This window comes from Sinohyriopsis cumingii, chromosome 14 (genome assembly GCF_028554795.1).
Source record: "Sinohyriopsis cumingii isolate HCF-2022 chromosome 14, ASM2855479v2, whole genome shotgun sequence".
Lineage (NCBI taxonomy): Eukaryota > Metazoa > Mollusca > Bivalvia > Unionida > Unionidae > Sinohyriopsis > Sinohyriopsis cumingii.
The window spans coordinates 63,660,569-63,679,204 of NC_142974.1; the positions used below are offsets into that span (position 1 = coordinate 63,660,569).

Sequence of the window (18,636 nt, forward strand, 5' to 3'; positions counted from 1 at the left end):
TTTTTTAATTCAGAGATTAATTTCTCTGGAAATACAGAGTGCTCATAAACACAGAGACATTCGTTGGGATTAAACCTGAAATTATATTACTGTATTTCAGGAAAAGACTTTTGGTACAACAACACAATACAGGCTGTCACAGGGACAGCAACACTTTAGCATTGGATTTCTACTCAAGTTTATTCATTACTTTAAAATTATTATGATGTGTCTCTGTATTTTAGTATATTGGGTGGGATTTAATATGTAATTCTGTACGTTTGTTTTTTCATTTTCACATTGTGTTTTATGAAAATAAATAAGTTGTTGAATTTTAGAACACTTGTTGCTTAACACTCTTTTCATGTTATTTATTTTAAGAGCATACACTCATAATAATGATCATAAACTAAGTAACAGAAAGAAATATAGCCAACACACTATGCGAAACATAACATAGAAGGATATTTTGCAAGTTTCAGAAATGAAAATATATGAGGTTCTCAAAATACTGTGAATTAAATCCAGATTAATAAAAGTCAAGACATCCTTAACTTTGCAACAAAATTTAATAATCCTTTGTTATTGCTTCCATGTTTTTATGGAAAAAAGGTAACTGTTCATATATACATACATTTCTATAATATCAACTCTTACTTACAGCAATAGATATATTTTAACACTATAGTACTATAGCAGAAAAACATATAAAAAAAACTATTGTCACTGGTCCTAACATCACATGCCACCACAGACTGGATTGTCATTGTATAGGCCATCATTGTTTAGTTAAACTTGTCTGGATTGTCACTGTATAGGCCACCATTGTTTAGTTAAACTTGTCTGGACTGTCATTGTACAGGCCATCATTGTTTAGTTACACTTGTCTGGATTGCCATTGTTCATCCCATTATTGTTTAGTTACACTTGTCTGGATTGTCATTGTACAGGCCATCATTGTTTAGTTACACTTGTCTGGATTGCCATTGTTCATGCCATCATTGTTTAGTTACACTTGTCTGGATTGTCACTGTACAGGCCATCATTGTTTAGTTACACTTGTCTGGATTGCCATTGTTCATACCATTATTGTTTAGTTACACTTGCCTGGATTGCCAGTGTTCATGCCATTACTCTTCCTGATTGTTGTTCAACAGGCCATCATAGATCAGTTTCAAAATATTTTTTGGGAGAGTTCAATAATATTATGGGAGTCCTGGATCTAGGTTCCATCTTGGCCACCTGTAAAACAAAAAATACCCTCAAATAAAAAGTGCTAAATGTATATTTGAAATTAAACCATTAAGAGAAGAAACTGCTTCACCTGTCTGAAAATGAAAACAAGGTGTGAAAATCATGAAAACAATTTTTCTCAAAAGTAATTAGGACAGATTAACTATTACAATAATGTATAATAATAATAACCTTGAGGTATTAAGAGTTTTAAAATGTGTAAATTATATCCCAGTGCTAGACATCACTATAAACTGCCACACTGCAGATATTTTTCAATATGCTTGAAAGATCTTTTAAAGCTATGCTAAACATCTAAATCACACACATGCACCAAATTGTTTCCAAAATCAAGTAGATACTAATGGTAATAAGAACAAGTAATTCTAGATCAAAATATTAATACCAAAAAGCAGATGTGGATTTAATTGGCAAGGCCATAGCTCATCTGTAAAGACATTCATGAGACAAAACCCATAAAAGTTATATCCAGATCAATGTTAATGTTCAGAACAAGTTTCATCAAAATATTTGGAATGCCTCTTAATGCCTTGTCCCAGTACATGCCATGGTAATATAATGCCTTGTCCATGTACATGCCATGGTTATATAATGCCTTGTCCTAGTACATGCCATGGTTATATAATGCCTTGTCCATGTACATGCCATGGTTATATAATGCCTTGCCCAGGCACATGCTATGGTTATATAATACCAAAGCAATTGGGATATAATCCCTTGTCCAGGCACATGCCATGGTTATATAATGCTCAAACAGTTGGAGTATAATGCCCAGTACAGGCACATGCCATGGTTACATAATGCTGAAACAATTGGAGTATAATGCCCTGTCCAGGCACATGCTGTGGTTATATGATGCTGATACAATTGGAGTATAATGCCCGGTCCAGGCACATCCTATGGTTAAGTAATGCAAAGCATTAGAGATAAAATGCCTTGTGCAGGTACATTCCATGATGGAGGATGGTGCCTTGTAGGATGGATTAATGAAACCAAAACAGAAGGGTAAATTACAGCATTGCAAAGCGGCTTGAAGTACACATTAAAAATATGATTTAGATAAAGACAAAACGGATTGAAAAACTAATTCAGTCTACCTGTGTCAATTGTGTAGGCCTTCTAAAGGATTCTATGTTTGGTGATATAACAGCTGTGGGTTTCTGTGGTGCAATGAGACGGACCTTCTTTCTCAGTGCAACTTTGGAAATGTGGTATTCTTCCTTCTGACCAGAGATGAGCTTTATTGACTGGTCAGTGCTGGAGTCCTTCTTACAGTCTTTTTCAACATTTTGCCTCTTGGCTTGCCAAAATGCATTGGTTACATTTGATTCCTTGGGGGTCTGTGGTATTTGTGCACAAGGTTTGAGCTCAGCAAATGGAACAGCTGCAGGGGTGTCAGTCTGTAATGGAATAGGAAATGTTTCATCACATTGTGATATGTGTATAGGTTTTGTCATTTTCTCACTTCATCACTATTCCCTCAATACCATAACTAGTTCAAGTAAATTGAATCAAATATGCAATTGATACATCAGCAACTCTAATCCTATAATTTTTAATCTTAAAAAAGTAAATCAAATATTCCACGGCAGGCATGCAAAGTGCATATAGTAGAGCTTTCTCCCCCCTCCCAATACCATGCCAGGCAAGCCAAACATCACAGAACAAACAGTATCTATATATAAATCTACCTATCTATCTCACTGTTATGGAAAACATTGTCTATACATGACATTGGTATGAAACACATTAAATAAGAACTTTAATTCCCCGTTTGAATTTTTAAATAAAAACAAAATGCATATGCTACATGTACTTCTGCTGATGTTTAATTTCCTTTTTTGAGGTTTATAGCTTTTAAAATTAATGATTTGATGAACCAGGCCTGATATTTCAATTTGTATAAAATCTGAAAATACTGTCTAGAATTTGGGTGTTCTTTAATCACGGAACAATTTATTGTAGAAATAAACATGGTTCTGGTCTGTGTTGTCAGTATGTTATTGTTTTCTCTTCTCTTAAACGAATTGAAATTGCTGTGGTTGATGCCATCATTTTGATTTTAAGAACATACCATTTTGTTGTCCCAGCTGAGACCCATGCCACAGGATTCCACATCATCACTGAAGGCGTTGTGGTGTTTACGTTTATTCAGCAGAGGAAAATGTTTCTGTGAAACAAAAAATGCATCGGTATTAGATTTTGACATTGAGACTTAACTTGGTGATTGATATAATGGGTTTCATTACTTTAGTTTTACTGATTCTAGTTAGCTTTTCCCCAATGTAAACTCATGAACATGCTTTGTGTGTTTGTGTGTCTGGACATGTTTGTGTGTGTATATATTTGATGCGTCCAATGTAGCTGGTTAAAAAAAAATTGAAATAATGAGATTGTAAGGTTTCATATTTAAATACTGTAAGGTGCAGGATTTATAATTTATTTCCCTCAATACTACAACCAAATTAAATTAAAGACGAAGACAGTGGATCTTATAGCATGCAGTAAGGTAACTAGGATGAATTGGTTTTTACCTTTAGAGACTCTCCAAATGAACGACTTCTAGAGTGCTTTCTCCTGCTAGCAGAATACCTATTTGCACAGTTTAACTGAAATTAAGATATAAAAATCAATTATTTAAAGAATTAAACATACACATGTTGAAATACATTGTGTAGTGATGTGTCTCTCCATTTTAACAAGAAGTATTAATTTTCTAATTTTACAACATTCTGATTTTAGATGCCCAATTAAATGTTTATTTCTAATTTTGATGATGGCACTATTATTTTGAACCTTTACTACTATAGTCCCAAAATTAAACTGGTAGTAATATTAGCTATAGCAATTAAAACTTAATGAACACATATGGTCATCCATTAATTAATGAATTATTTCATATCACTCATAGATCTTTACATGTATTGAATAAATATGGTCATCCATTTGGACAAAACAATCATATTTATATCATGCAACTATTCTGCACTGACTGGTAAAATTTCCTTTTCAAGATATCTCAAGACTAAGTTGTATCTTATGCACACTTGAATAGACTCATTTTAAAAAAAAAGATTTCAGCACAGCATATTTTTCTTTTATTGCAAGATTGACCTTTTTCAAGAGGGGTCCCAGGCTGTCAAGTAATCTAAAGTGTCCACCTGTGTTGATCACAGCCATCTAACCATTGTCCACGTGGGTTCCAGTCTCTTGCTCAGCCAATGTGAGTATGTGAGAAAACTGCTAGTAGCTTCTTGTGAGAAGTTCGTTGTTACTGTGGTTTTCCAGGTTATTATTTCCACCAGTTATACTGACTACCATTTTGTGCTAAGAAATGGTGTAAAACTTGAAATCAACAACAACCTCATTGATATATCTTCAAGCACACTCAATATTTACCATTTTACATATATCTTAATGAAAACCAACCTGTTTGAGCAATATTGTTTTCTTGGAAGATCTAGGCATGACTTGTAAGTGAGCATACAGATGTTCCTGTGCCACTTGGGTCTCTTGTGAGGACTCCAATTCATCTGAGGATTTCCTCTCTCCAAATCTGATAACTGTGTGTGCAGAAGTAGAACCAACATGCTGAAATTTTAAACAAAATATACTAATTAATATATTGCAAAAGTTTAAACATAATTATTGTTTTAACTCATACCAGTAAACCTCCTCACCTAGCAAAGATTTCTTGCCTTTGGTTATGAAATATTTCAAGACCAAAGACTTACAATAAAATTATAATAATAATAATAATAATAATAATAATAATAACTGTGCTTTTGATCAGCCAAGACCACTGGAATAGTCAAAATAGTCAAAATATGCCAATCAAACAATGCAGATAAGTCGATAAATAAAAGACCCAACAACATGATCATTGCTGCTTTAGCAATAGGAAAAAAAGATCATATTCATACGAATAAGCTTAGCTGTCAAATTATTAAATGGTGGATCCAATGTTTATTAATACCTTTGCTTTCTGTATATTGAGATGGACATTTGTGTGTTTTGGAACAGACACCTCTGTAAACATATACGAGTTATTGGGCTCATCCATTTCTTGCCAAACATTTTCCACATCCACTGCAAGCTCTCTTGGAATCTATAGATAATAAAAAGTAAATTATATCAATTAAAATGTCTGACTTTACAACAACATAGTGATCTCTACCACTACTGTCAAACCAGCAAGGAGGTATGACAAGAAGAAGAAAAAAATGACAACAACCCCCAGCAATTTACATAATTATTTTGGGATGGACCAGCACAATCTACAAAATGATCATTCAATGTGCCCAACAATAAAACAATATTAAACTTATGAAAAGGGAAAGATGATTCAATAATTTTGTCTTCCTTTCTTATGAAAGCTCGACTGGTAGAATGCAATTTAAAAATAATGCAAAATGAAGCACCACCTTCAATGCTTATGTAATGAAATCACTTGTAAATAATGTTGCTGGACATAAAACATAATTCATATAAATATAATAAAATTATAATAAAAACCTATTTATGAAAGTTTTAAAGAAAATAATGGCATGGTTTAATTGGATTTACAATTACGATAAACTGTAATTCAAGTTTGAGTGAATAATAAATTTATACTACATACCTTGAATAGAAATGGTTTGTTCTCTATCATGAAAGAGATAGCTTTGCTGAATATCTCTGACCTGGAATAAAACTCCAAGGGAGACAACTGAAAAAGAAAATCAAGTTTTTCATCAGTTTTGATTTCAATGTTGAATTTGGTCACTCACTCGCTTGTCCCATTTAGTACAATTCAAGCATACAATTTGTGGAAATTTAAAATAAAAGACAAAATGTAGGCGGGTGAAAAAGTATTTTCATAAATGGTAAAGTGTTTCACCCATATGTTATTCACTCATAGCAAGCAAATTTTCTTATTATTTTATCATTTATGTTCTGCTGTTTTGTGTTTATTCACATAATTCTCCTTTCCAATTCAAAGTATAATACCACAATACATTTTTAATTTGTGTTGTCCTGAAACATGTTTGCTACCTGTGATCTCATTGTTTTGTATTTTTAAGCATCAATTGTTTTTTTACTGAGAGATATCTTCTATAGATAAATTTTGCAATCAAATAAACAATTTAATCTAAACATTTATGACAGATAATGAAAATAGGTATTTTAACTAAAAATGGATGTTCATTCAGTGTGCTTTTTACCTTCTTTGGACAGATCAAGCTTGGAGCAAAGATCATTCCAAGAGAGTGTGCAGTCATCAGATTCTCCGATACATTGCTGACTTTATGTAGAAGGTCAAGCAAACATTCAAGAACAACGGCATTTTGACGTGGGATCAGGATAAACAGCAGTTGAAGTGCTTTTATCTGCTTGTCCTTCACCTTGGAGCTGTCTTCACCTGGTCTCACAATGTTACTCATATCTGAAAAAGTGAAATGTAAAAATTTTAAATTAATGAGTTGTCTCCCCTTGTATAGTTATGCTTATGCATTTCAGATGTGTCTAAACTAATGAAATGGTGTTGGAAAAATGTCATACAGGAGCTATCAAAGTAATGGCTTGTTTTGTTTACTGTTTATGAGCCATGTCAGCTGTTAGAACAATATTTAGACCTGTTGCTTCCAAATTAAAACAATTCTTTGACAGTTATGAATGTATTAATTCAATGCAAATATAAAATTAATTTATAATCTTATAGCCTATCATATTGTTTGCAAACTTAGCTGTATGTTTAGCATGAGTACCTAAATTTACAATAGTCTTATCTCATACAATGTATTGTCATCATTTACCGTAAAACCTATGGGATACTTGACAACAATATCATGATATGTGTTGTATATTGTTTACCATGAAACTATTGGAAACTTACCAGCAATCTGGCAGTGGGCTTCAAAATGTTTTTCTGTCAGAAGTGGCTCTGTAAGTTCTCCGATGCAACTCTTCAGCACACTGGCACAATCATGTGGAGAAAATGTTCCATCATCCAGATGAAGATTGGCACCCTGATTCACCCATTCCTTCAGAAGTCGCTGACGTGCCACATAACCAGTTTTTCTGAATAGACCCTCCGTTCTGATATCTGAAATTAGTATTATTGTATAATTTTACAAAAGGTTTGATAAAGAGAAAGATTTGCACTTTATATTAAGCATTATATATAATTATTTTGGAAAAATTTGGTCTTAATTGTTTAAACTGTTTTATGGTAACAGTTTAACTTTAGAACTGTAGAAGACTGTGTTGCTTTATTTGTTGATCTAATATTGTGGCAATTTTTTCCTAGTGAACTTCTTTTCTAAATTGCATGCATCATGAGTAAATGTCCATTCATGCATGAAATAACCCAGGATAGAACCCTAGAGAATAGATATTGATGTATATGCACGAACAGTAGCTGGTTGGTGTGAAATCACAACAGTCTGAATTGAATGGTAGAGCCGACTTCAATAATTCCAATCAGTCTTAATACTTAACCTGCATTGTTCTGACTTCAAATGTGAAAAAGGCTTTTATGGAAGAAAAAATAAAATGCAAATAATATAGCTTTAAAGTATTGGCAAAATTATGCACTTTCAAACCAGTATAATAAAACTTTCTAACTTAATCAGCCTGTTATAATAAATCAGTTCACTATACATGCCCATCCCAAAATGTTACTGTCTCTGTCTCATAAGCCTTACATCCTGTGAGTAGGTCTAGTTTTGGACTTCCTGTGTAAATTGTTGTACTGCCTTACCAAACACTGTCAGAGATAATACTGTATAAAAACAAGTGTGCGCTCTAACTAAACCCTGACAGAAACAATACATGTTTTTAATTAATCTTAATGATACATTGTATCATTGTTTTTAATTAACCCTAATGATACATTTGTATCATTATGTCACAGAAATGCACAACCAAAAATAATCCGTAAGGATCATAAGAGATGCTTTGAAATACGACAACTTTTAACTTACTTTCTGGTCGCTGTAAGAACTCTGACAACTGAAAAATCTTTGCAACCTGGTCGTGAGACAGGAATCTGTTAACCATCTGTGGTGGGGATTCTGTGAATAATACAAACAGAAACTCTATGAATCACACTATTTTAGCATCATTCATTTATCTGAATCATAATATTTAGCATATTTTCAACATAAAAGCTGACTGTAAATAATTTTTGTTAAATATAGCATTCAAATTAAAGTCATATAGCGGGTCATTATAGAAACATGTTGGAAATACTATCCATACACTTACTTCCATAACATAATAAATAAATGAGTATTTAAAAAGCCATCAAATAATTATAATTAAAACTGTAAAATTAATATGAGAGAGAAATAAAGATTATGGTTACAATTTGTCATCTTACATCTAATCTCTCACCGAGTTCATTCCATTAGACCACCAAGGTAATAAGGGACTGGAACACCAAGGTAATAAGACACTAGAACACCAAGGTAATAAAACACTAGAACACCAAGGTAATAAAACACTAGAACACCAAGGTAATAAGACACTAGAAATGCAAGGTAATAAGACACTCATACTGCAAGGTAATGAGACACCATAACGTCAAGGTAAGAAGACACTAGAACACCAAGGTAGGAAGACACTATAACACTGAGGTAAGAAGACACTAGAACATCAAGGTAATAAAACACTAGAACATCAGGGTAATGAGACACCATAACATCAAGGAAATAATACATTAGAACACCAAGGTAATAAAACACTAGAACATCAAGGTAACAAAACACTAGAGCATCAAGGTAATGAGACACCATAACATCAAGGTAATGAGACACCATGACATCAAGGTAATGAGTCTCCATAACATCAAGGTAATGAGACTCCATAACATCAAGGTAATAAAACACTAGAACACCAAGGTAATAAGATACAGCATACAGATAACAGTATGCGATGATCCCAACATTTTGAGTTTCACAAAAGCAATCATGCTTATTTCAAATCATGGAAACGAATTCACTTATGAGCACCATATATAAAAACTGTACCTTTTTTCTTGGAAAAGGGTGTGGATAACTTTTTCTTTATGGGATCCTTGTGTTTGGAGGAACTGTCACCAAAGAGTCCCTCAATTTCTTTCTCAGTGTGGTCTAGAAGAAAGGATAGGTGCATTTTGCAAAATGTCTCCAGTTTCTCAGATAGACAGTTCTGTGGGTGATTGACATTCCTCTCCACCTCCATCTGGTGGCACCAAAGGTTTGATAAAGACATGTTACTGGCTGAAATCTAAAAAAAATATTAACAAATTAGTGGAAGATTGTACTTTCGAATTTTGAACATGATAATTCAGGTCCCAGAAAAATATTTACAAAGGACTTGACATACTTTTCGAAAATTTTGGTACCATGGAATAACATTGTCATGGAGTATTTGTGTATTGGTCTGATTAATGTTGTTGTTTGTGGCTTTAATGGCAATGCTCAGCACAAGATAGGATATATATGGTTGCCAATATGATCGGCGGAGGAAAAACTATAGAAAACCCTGGTACAAACCACCAACCCACATGAAACTACTGGCAGCTTTCACATATACACATAAACTGAGCTAAGACATGAGCCAACATGGACAGAGGTGAGAAGGGACTGGATACAAATGAAACAACAAAGATAGAAGAAGAAAAAAAATAGAGAATTGTATGAAGAATGAAGAAAAAGCCTCATAAGCTGTTAATATAGTTCCAAAATTGAAATCAATATGTCATAAAAATCAACAGTTTACTATGAAATGATCCATGATAAATACATATAATTTAATATGAAATCATCCATTCTCAAAAGCAGCATGACAAAAAGGGGCACTGAATATATTCATCTTGATCACATATAAATATTATATTTCTAATAAATAAATAAATTGACTGTAATTAATTAAGTTGTGAAAAAATAAATATTAAAAATAGGTTCAAATAAATAAATTTAAAACTAAGTTTGAATAAATAAATAAACTGCGAAATATGTTTGAATAAATAAATAAATTTAGAAATAAGTTTGACTAAATAAATAAATTTAGAAAAAGTTTGAATATATAATTGAAAATTAAGTTTGAAAAATAAACAAATAAATAAATTGAAATAGACATTTGAATAAATAAATTGAAAAATTTCAAGTTTCAATAAATAAATAAATGATACATGTTTGAATAAATAAGCAAATAAATTGAAAAGTAAGTTTAAATAAATATATAAATAATTAAATAAATAAATAAGTAAATAAATAAAAATAGGTTTCAATAAATTATTTGAAAGATAAGTGTCAATAAATTAATTGAAAGATATGTTTGAATAAATAAATAAATAAATAAATGAATTGAAAGAAAAGTTTCAATAAATGAATTGAATAAGTTTCAATGAATTAATTGAAAGATAAGTTTTAATGAATAAATCTTTTTAAAAATAAGTAAATAAAAAAATTGATTTGAATAAAGAAATAAATAGACTGAATAGGTTTCAAAAAATTAATTGAATGATAAGTGTCAAGAAATTAATTAAAAGATAAGTATCAATAAATTAATTGAAATATAAGTTTGAATAAATAAATAAATCAGTACTTACATGGGGAAGAAATAGCTTTCAAGTATGCAATGTTTCTCTCTGCCTCAAATAAGATGTCAATAGGCTGTCCTCCTATTTCTGAATAAAGTTTTTCAATGTATTTAACACAGGTATATGTAACTAACTTTTCACAGCATGTAATAACGACAAGACATGCAGACACGAAGCTGTCCAGAGCAAGGAATAACGAAATGCACACAGACTAACCCCTTAAATATTCATTCCCTGTTGAACTGAACTCACTGATTTGAGTGATGGAAAAACTTAAGAGCTTGGCCATTCCTTGTTTAAGTAAAAGGTTTGACACTTACAATGTCACAACAATGTATCCTAGACAAAGGCTACGGCTTGGTTAAAACAAAGCTGGTGACGTCTAAGGTAAGCGGGGGAGTCCTAATTACTTGCTAAAACAGAGCTGCTTCGTGATTGTTCAAAGCTAAACCAATAGACCGTAAATGAAAACAAGCTTGTTGGTGTACCTGGAACCGTAAATTAAAACTACGGATTTGCATCATCGAAATATATATATATATATATATATATATATATATATATATATATATATATATATATATATATATATATATAATTGAGAATTTAATTGACATTGGAATTGCTTATCAGTCAACACTTTACACTGGATATTTAAATTCTTTATTATTATTACTATTTTTATTTCAAGAAATATTATTTATAAACCTGATAATTAAAATAAATCCATGATATATTTAGTTGACTATGAGCACGGCTATATTAACTTATTAACATCAAGGTGAGACCGAGCATTGTCATACAGGTAAACACCACTAACGGGAATCTCGACAATCTAATACTGTAATAATTATACTGTAATATTCAGGAGTTCCAATTTAGGAATAGCTTGAATGCTTGTATATTCAGAAATTAGATTTTATAAACATCAAACACCGGCGTTGGAGGGGGTGGGGGGTAGAAACAAACGTAGACCACTGAGTCGTTAAATACGTCAATAATATTGGTCCACCTCTGGCAAGAAATGTGTCATTATGAAACCAAATGTATGGTGGATACCCAAATTTAAAGTCATATTACTCTGTGATTTTGACCATAAACATCAAAAACAAAAAAGACAGCTTGCTTTTAAGATTTCTTTCTTGCACGAAACAGAACTATCTGATAAATAAATATTACTATTTCTTAACAGGGAGGATCACAATTTATAACCAATGACCTTAACTATAGATTATAACATACAATATGGCTATTGATTGATTTGCTTATATGAAAATGTAATGTGTTTGAAAATATGCCTTTACTATTTCACATCAAATGAGTAATAAACAAAAAGGTTTATTCCTCATAATACCACTTTAACTGCATTTTCTGCAGAAATGCATGAAAGCCAGGGAAAATATAACACATTATTAAACTGGTTTCTAATTGTTATCGTCGACCGGTGTAGAAAGGAAACCTTTAAAAATGTAGGTACATATTGGCCTCTGAACTTTCCATTGGTACTGAGACCCCTTTATATAACTTAATTTGGAATAAGCTAAATTAGACAAACAGACGGACGGACAGACTTGGATGGATAGAGAGAGAGAGAGAGAGAGAGACAGACAGACAGACAAATACTGTATTAGATCTGGCTTATGAAAAAGGTAAATTCAAAACAATACTTTAATTGCATCAAACAAAATTGGTGTTTATATTGCATATCACAGAACATAATTTACAAATACAGGTTCTTCGGATTTGCAATAAAATAATATCAATATAGTTATTAGTAAACACCCACGGATAAACAACGTTGATGGACACGTCACTTTGTGGTGAGTAATATTTAATGGAATATTTTCAAATCATTCAAATCCAAATAAATATCGCAATAAGTATTTAGTAATAAATACCGTAATACAAAAGATAAAAAGCAGTTCATACCGCATATGTATTTCTGGATGTGAATAGTAGCATGACAACGTAACAATGTTTTATTAATTTTTTTATTTTTACGTAAAACATAGAATTTCCAATATAAATACTATATTTACCAAATTGTTTGTTGTGCTTTTAACACGAATTTAATATGCGTGATGAATTTAATTTTTAGTATAAATAAACGTCGACTTGTAGGAGAGTAAATAACGTAGTTAAATAATTTAAAAAAATTAAAGCTTCTATACTGTAGCAATGAAGAAAATATCTTTCGTTGCACAATAGGCATGCTACCCTTTGAGATTTTTTCCTCTGACTAACTACAAAAATTTGGGAGCACGCTTGGATTAAAGCGGGATATTGCAGGTGTGTCAGCATACATCTCTACCCCATTTGTCGGTTAGCGCCAAATCAGATTACTGCAAAAAAAAAAAAAAAAAAATTAAAAAAAAAAAGTTATTGCTAAGGTGCAAACAGGTGTGAACGCAACGCAACTATTCTCACTTATTAATTTTATTTTTGCTGTTCTTGTTATTGTTGTTGTTGTTAAAGTGATAATAAATTAGTAAGTTTCTTTTTCTTTGTAAAAATGATAATAAAAATTCCCTTAAAAAAGTTATGATATTGACAACACAATGTAACGGCTGTTCATGATCAAATTTTATTATTGTATGTATGTATATGTATATATATATATATATATATATATATATATATATATATATATATATATATATATATATATTTCATGAAGTCGCCGTATAATAGGCAGCATAAGGGACACAACTCTTTAAAATATTGGAAACTGCCAGATAAGTTGTCTCCCCTGACATGCTGCACTTTCATTAATTTCCATTGATCATAAACGGCAAAAATTTAGAGTAAAAAAAAAAACAAACAGATTTCAGCCTCAGATTAAATATTGTAATAATAAAGAGAATATTTTCGATAATCCCCCACCCTTTTCACCCACATGTATAAAACAGGTTAAAGATTAACTTAGTATGGCTCTAGTCACATAGCTACTAAACGTTCGTGATATTTTCCATGTACACGGTTAGGACAGCAAGTGTAAACGTCGACTGTACAAATACATAACGCGCCTGTATCAGATCCGAGGTAAACTTTCGCTTCTCATCCTCCATACAAAAATTCTTGCTGTTTATTTTATTATCGATTTATATTTAATTTTCATTTTGCATCTGAAATAAATTTAGGTGGCGCTCACCAGATAATATGTACTTTTGAGAGAGTGACGTATGTAAGGTGAAGTAGTTTGCATTTAAAACATGCACAGTGGAGAGAATGTTTGCATACCTCTATGCTACATTAATGTAATGTGGATGATATTTCTTTTGGATATTGTACTTTTGGAACTTTTACATGATTTAAGAACACTGCTAACTAAAATGACTGCTCCCTTGTGTTAAAAAATCAGTCTGAATTAGTCTAAAGTACACTATACATAGCAGCTATTAAAATAGGGAAAATGAATTTTGCCAGACTAGACAATACCAGCTTCTGAAAGTGCAATGAATGAATTACCAAATATATAAAATGTAAAAAAAGTTATCGGCTCTTTTTTATACAATATACCTCTGAAGTTCAGGAAGTGAAAATGGCCAAGTAGAGCTAGCACTTTTTTGAAAGGTGCACATTTGAAGTAAGGCCAAGCTGTATACTCTATAACCCATAGTACACCCATCAATCATACACCAAAATAAAGGGAATTAAAGGTTCTTTGCATTATACCTAAGATATACAAGGTCTTTTTTAAATAGCCAGTATAACCAGTGAGGAAAGCCGGGGACATTCTTTTTCTTTAAAATCCTAACCTATGCAAAATGCGAAACTGTATAGCGCCACCTTATGTGGTACCCACTTAAATGTCTGACACTGCCATAAATGGTATCCATTGTAATAACTTTACTGGACAAAGACCAGAAGAGCTTATGGGATGGTCTTTCGCAAGTCTGTCCTGTTGAACAAGTTTGTTTTGTCTATTCCTCTAAAACTACTTGGAGGATTACCATGAATTTTCTAGAACTGAACCTCCGGAATGGACATATTATTCTTTACTCCTATGTGTGTCTTACAGATTGTGAAATGTTACCAATTTTGTTGTTATGATATGGTAACAAACATGATTTATACAAAACCAATTATGCTCAGCTGTAAATCTAATTTATTCATTTGACCCATGGGCTATGGACTGCATCTGTCAATCAACAATTAGTAGTAAATGGGGTTAGATTAGCGTCAATGGGAATTAGCATTACAGAGACCCCTGGGTCAGATTAGCGTCAAGGGAAATTTAACATGGAGAAAAATCGTGGGTCAGATTAGCGTCAAGGGAAATTAACATGGAGAAAAATCGTGGGACGGTTTAGCGTCAAAGGAATTTAAACAGGGTGGGACTTTATAGCGTCAAGGGAAATTGAACATGGGATTTTTTTTTTTTTTTAAATTTTTTTAAAAAAGGGGTAGGCAATGGAAAGGCTATCTCTTTTCGAGAAATATGGCTGGCCCTGAAAAGGGCCTTTGGGTTTATGTTAATATTAATATTAACATAGATGGCATCTGTCACATCTTCTTCTTCTTCTTCTTAAACTCCTTCTAACTGCCGGTCCATACACAAGTACCCTCTTGAGACATCCTTGTCTTTCTATGTAAACTCTCCTCATCCATTGACTAGTATCTGTCCTATCAACAACAGTCCACTTGGACCTGACATACATGAGCATGTCCGTCCTAAACATCATGGAAGACACAAGCGTGGATGACTCAACAGTGGTCCACATCTTGAAGCGACGAGAATAGGTGAATCAATGCAGTGAACTGCGCTTATTTATAGGTACAGGAAGGATTGAAACGGATTGAATTCATTCACCAATCCGAACACGCGTTACAAAATTCAGTCAGCTCGCATCCAATCCGAAGAGAGCAGTCTGTGACGTCACGTGGTCTATATAGATTCGTTAGCGCTTGTGTGCAGTCAATCTATGCGACAGTGATTCAACATGACGGAAACTCAGAAAACGATCCATTGGGGTGCACCAGCAGGGGAGACTGCCCAAGGGAACCCGGACTTACTTTCAGAAGAGGTACATTGGGATTTTGTGGATTTTCTTACCTCGCAAGAATTTGTTCCGGAACCTTCGTTACCTTCTTCATTACCGCAAGTGGAGAATTTTAGACAGAGACAGAAAGAAGAATTGGAGAAATTTATGCAACGACAAAAGGAAGCGGAACAAGCTTTTCTCCTACAGCAACAGCAACAGCAACAAGAAGAGGTAAGAAACAAACAACAGCAACAACAGCAAGAAGAAGTAGCAGCAAAGAAACAAGAGGGTGAAAATCAAACGGCTACGGTACTGTTGGACATTTTAGCGGAGTTAAGAAGTCTGAAACAAATGTATCAGACTTCTTTATCACGACCGAATAGAATACGACCTTCCCGAGCTAAACACGCCAACCCTGTGACTAAGCCTGTCGTACCACCCTTAGTGATTTCAACCCAATCATCAGAAGTAGGCCTTGGCCGTGGCAAAGGCTTAAGGCAGTTAAAGTTGATTGGTTAAACTAACTCCTACACCATAAAGAAAAAAGGCCCTTTTCAGGGCCACCCACATTTCTCGAAAAGAAATACAATTTCAATTTGCCAATAACTCAAAAATAAACCCCACCCATTTTACCCTTATAGTACGTGTCTGTGTATGAGTGCTTGAGTTTAGCTTCTTATTTTAAAATCAAAACTCAAAGACACTTACCTTATATCATTCATGTATTCTTTTATCCATTTTTTACAATCCAATTCACAATTCACCACAGAACACTTTAAAAAGTTCGTACACTTATTCTTTCTCATTATTTAGTCTCTCTGTTTTTTTAATTTCTTCACCGTTTTTTCCTCATTTTCTTCCCTTCTTCTTTTCTTCTCCTGTTTCTTTGCCTCTTTTAAATAGAATTGTCTTCTTTCTTCCTCTTCTTCCTCTGAAGAATCCCTCTCTTCTTTCGAAGAATCCCTCTCTTCTTCCGAAGAATCCCTCTCTTCTTCTGAAGAATCCTTCTTTTCTTCTGACTCCTCTTGTTTCTTTTTTGGGCAATCTGGAGACCAATGTCCTTTTTCTTTACAATAATAACAGGTATCTTGACTTTTGTCTTTTTTAGCCCCTGTTTTTTTTTCTTTTTTGACGGTCTGGACACTCTGAAGACCAATGCCCTTTCTTCTGACAGATATAGCAAGTATCTTGACTTTTATCTCGAAAGGAAGGAGAGTAGTCCGTCGGCTGGTCTGAAGAGAATTTTCTAATGACCCCTCGCAAAGCTCTGACGAAACGTTCCATCTGGGTAGTCTCTTCCATCGTTGTGCTCGGCTTGAGAGTGAAATGAATAGTGAAAGGACAAGACACACACCCTTTTTATATACACTGGTTTGCCAAGACTATAAATTAGTCTATGGTGTTTAAACTTGAGTCATTTGACGTTTTGCACTCAAGATGAAACGATCCCATTCATTCGAGAAGAAAGAAGAAGAAGAAGAAAGTAAGAGGCAGAAACGTGATCTATCGCCTCGTACCAGGGCTGAAATCTTGGCACAAATTCATGCCAGTGATTTTGAAGAGGACATGAGTGAACCAGAATCCGAACCCTCTAAACCAAGTTCACCACCCTTAGTCAACCCTGAAAAGTACTATTCCATTCGAGAGACGGAAAAGCGCTCCTCTAGAAAATTTAGAACCACGGCTTACACCTACACGGTGAAGTTTAAAGATTTCAAGGCCGACGTACCCTTGGAGAAAGCAGAAGGGTTTATCACCGAGATGTGGGATTCTTTGCTCACCGCACTCAAGCGACAATGTCAAGCCAAAGAAGACGATCGCTTGACACTATCCATAGATCACGACGGTTTGAAATCCCCTGTGTGGATCGAGTTTAGCAGACCCGCAGAACTGACCCCTTCCAAAGTCATGGACAAGATACAACAGGTGCAACAATCTAATGACCAGTTTGACATCACCGATGGTAAAGCCACACTGAAAATGGCCCACGTCTCTCCTCCTCAAGGAACTGGATGCAAAAAGATGTTATTGGTGGACGACCTTCGCAACACCAAAAAGAGTCTCGTCCGAATTAACAACCCTCAAGATCAGATGTGTTTAGCCCGTGCCATCGTGGTGGGACGAACCTATGCCAACAAGAACGACACGGTAGAATGGAAAAGAACCTGGAAAACTATTCAACAATCTGACCGAGCCAAACAACGAAACGAAGCAGAACTCCTGTTACAACAAGCCGGACTGTCCAAAGACACACCCTGTGGCATTCCTGAGATGCAAAAATTGCAAGATGCCCTAGCTCCACGCTACACCTTGAAAGTGCACCCTCAAGAAATGCGTGGAACTCTGTTGTTTCGAGGCCAAGATTTTAAGGACGGAAAATACATTCATGTCTATCATCACGATGACCATTTCGATACCATTACCAGTATCACTGGATTCCTGGGATACAGTTATTATTGTGAGAAATGTGACTATGGTTATAACAATCGAGAGCAACACAAGCATTGTGGAATGAAATGCCCAGGATGTTTGGCCTCTCCACCCTGTCTGAGCGAAGGACCAGTGACTTGTTCGACTTGTTTGCGCACGTTTGTCAGTCCTACCTGTTACCAACAACATCTGAAGACGCAAGGTTCACAGCAGAAATGTGCTTGTCAACTCTTGAGATTGTGCCCTACGTGTGGACAAGGCATACGTACCAATAGTACCAAGGCACACGTATGTTCAGGAAAAAAAAATGTCACATTTGTCACCGCATCGTGGACATGGAACACCAATGCTACGTGCAAAAATACCAACCCCCACCAGAGAAAGAGGACGGTCACAAGAAGAAAGGCAATTTCATCTTTT

At 33.9% G+C, this 18,636-nt stretch overlaps 1 protein-coding gene across 1 annotated transcript; it reads right to left on the reverse strand.

The window, feature by feature from the left end:
* Positions 1-677: 677 nt before the first annotated feature.
* Positions 678-10,977, reverse strand: LOC149784004 (rho GTPase-activating protein 19-like). Its single transcript, XM_089932930.1, has 12 exons — positions 10,811-10,977; positions 9,246-9,483; positions 8,199-8,288; positions 7,109-7,318; positions 6,438-6,658; positions 5,855-5,941; positions 5,210-5,341; positions 4,663-4,824; positions 3,768-3,842; positions 3,308-3,403; positions 2,331-2,633; positions 678-1,221 (listed from the first exon to the last, which is right to left on the reverse strand). Exons 2-12 carry the CDS (start codon positions 9,466-9,468, stop codon positions 1,141-1,143), a joined length of 1,680 nt encoding a protein of 559 aa, XP_089789056.1. The 5' UTR covers positions 9,469-9,483; positions 10,811-10,977; the 3' UTR covers positions 678-1,140.
* Between the last annotated feature and the right edge of the window lie 7,659 nt (positions 10,978-18,636).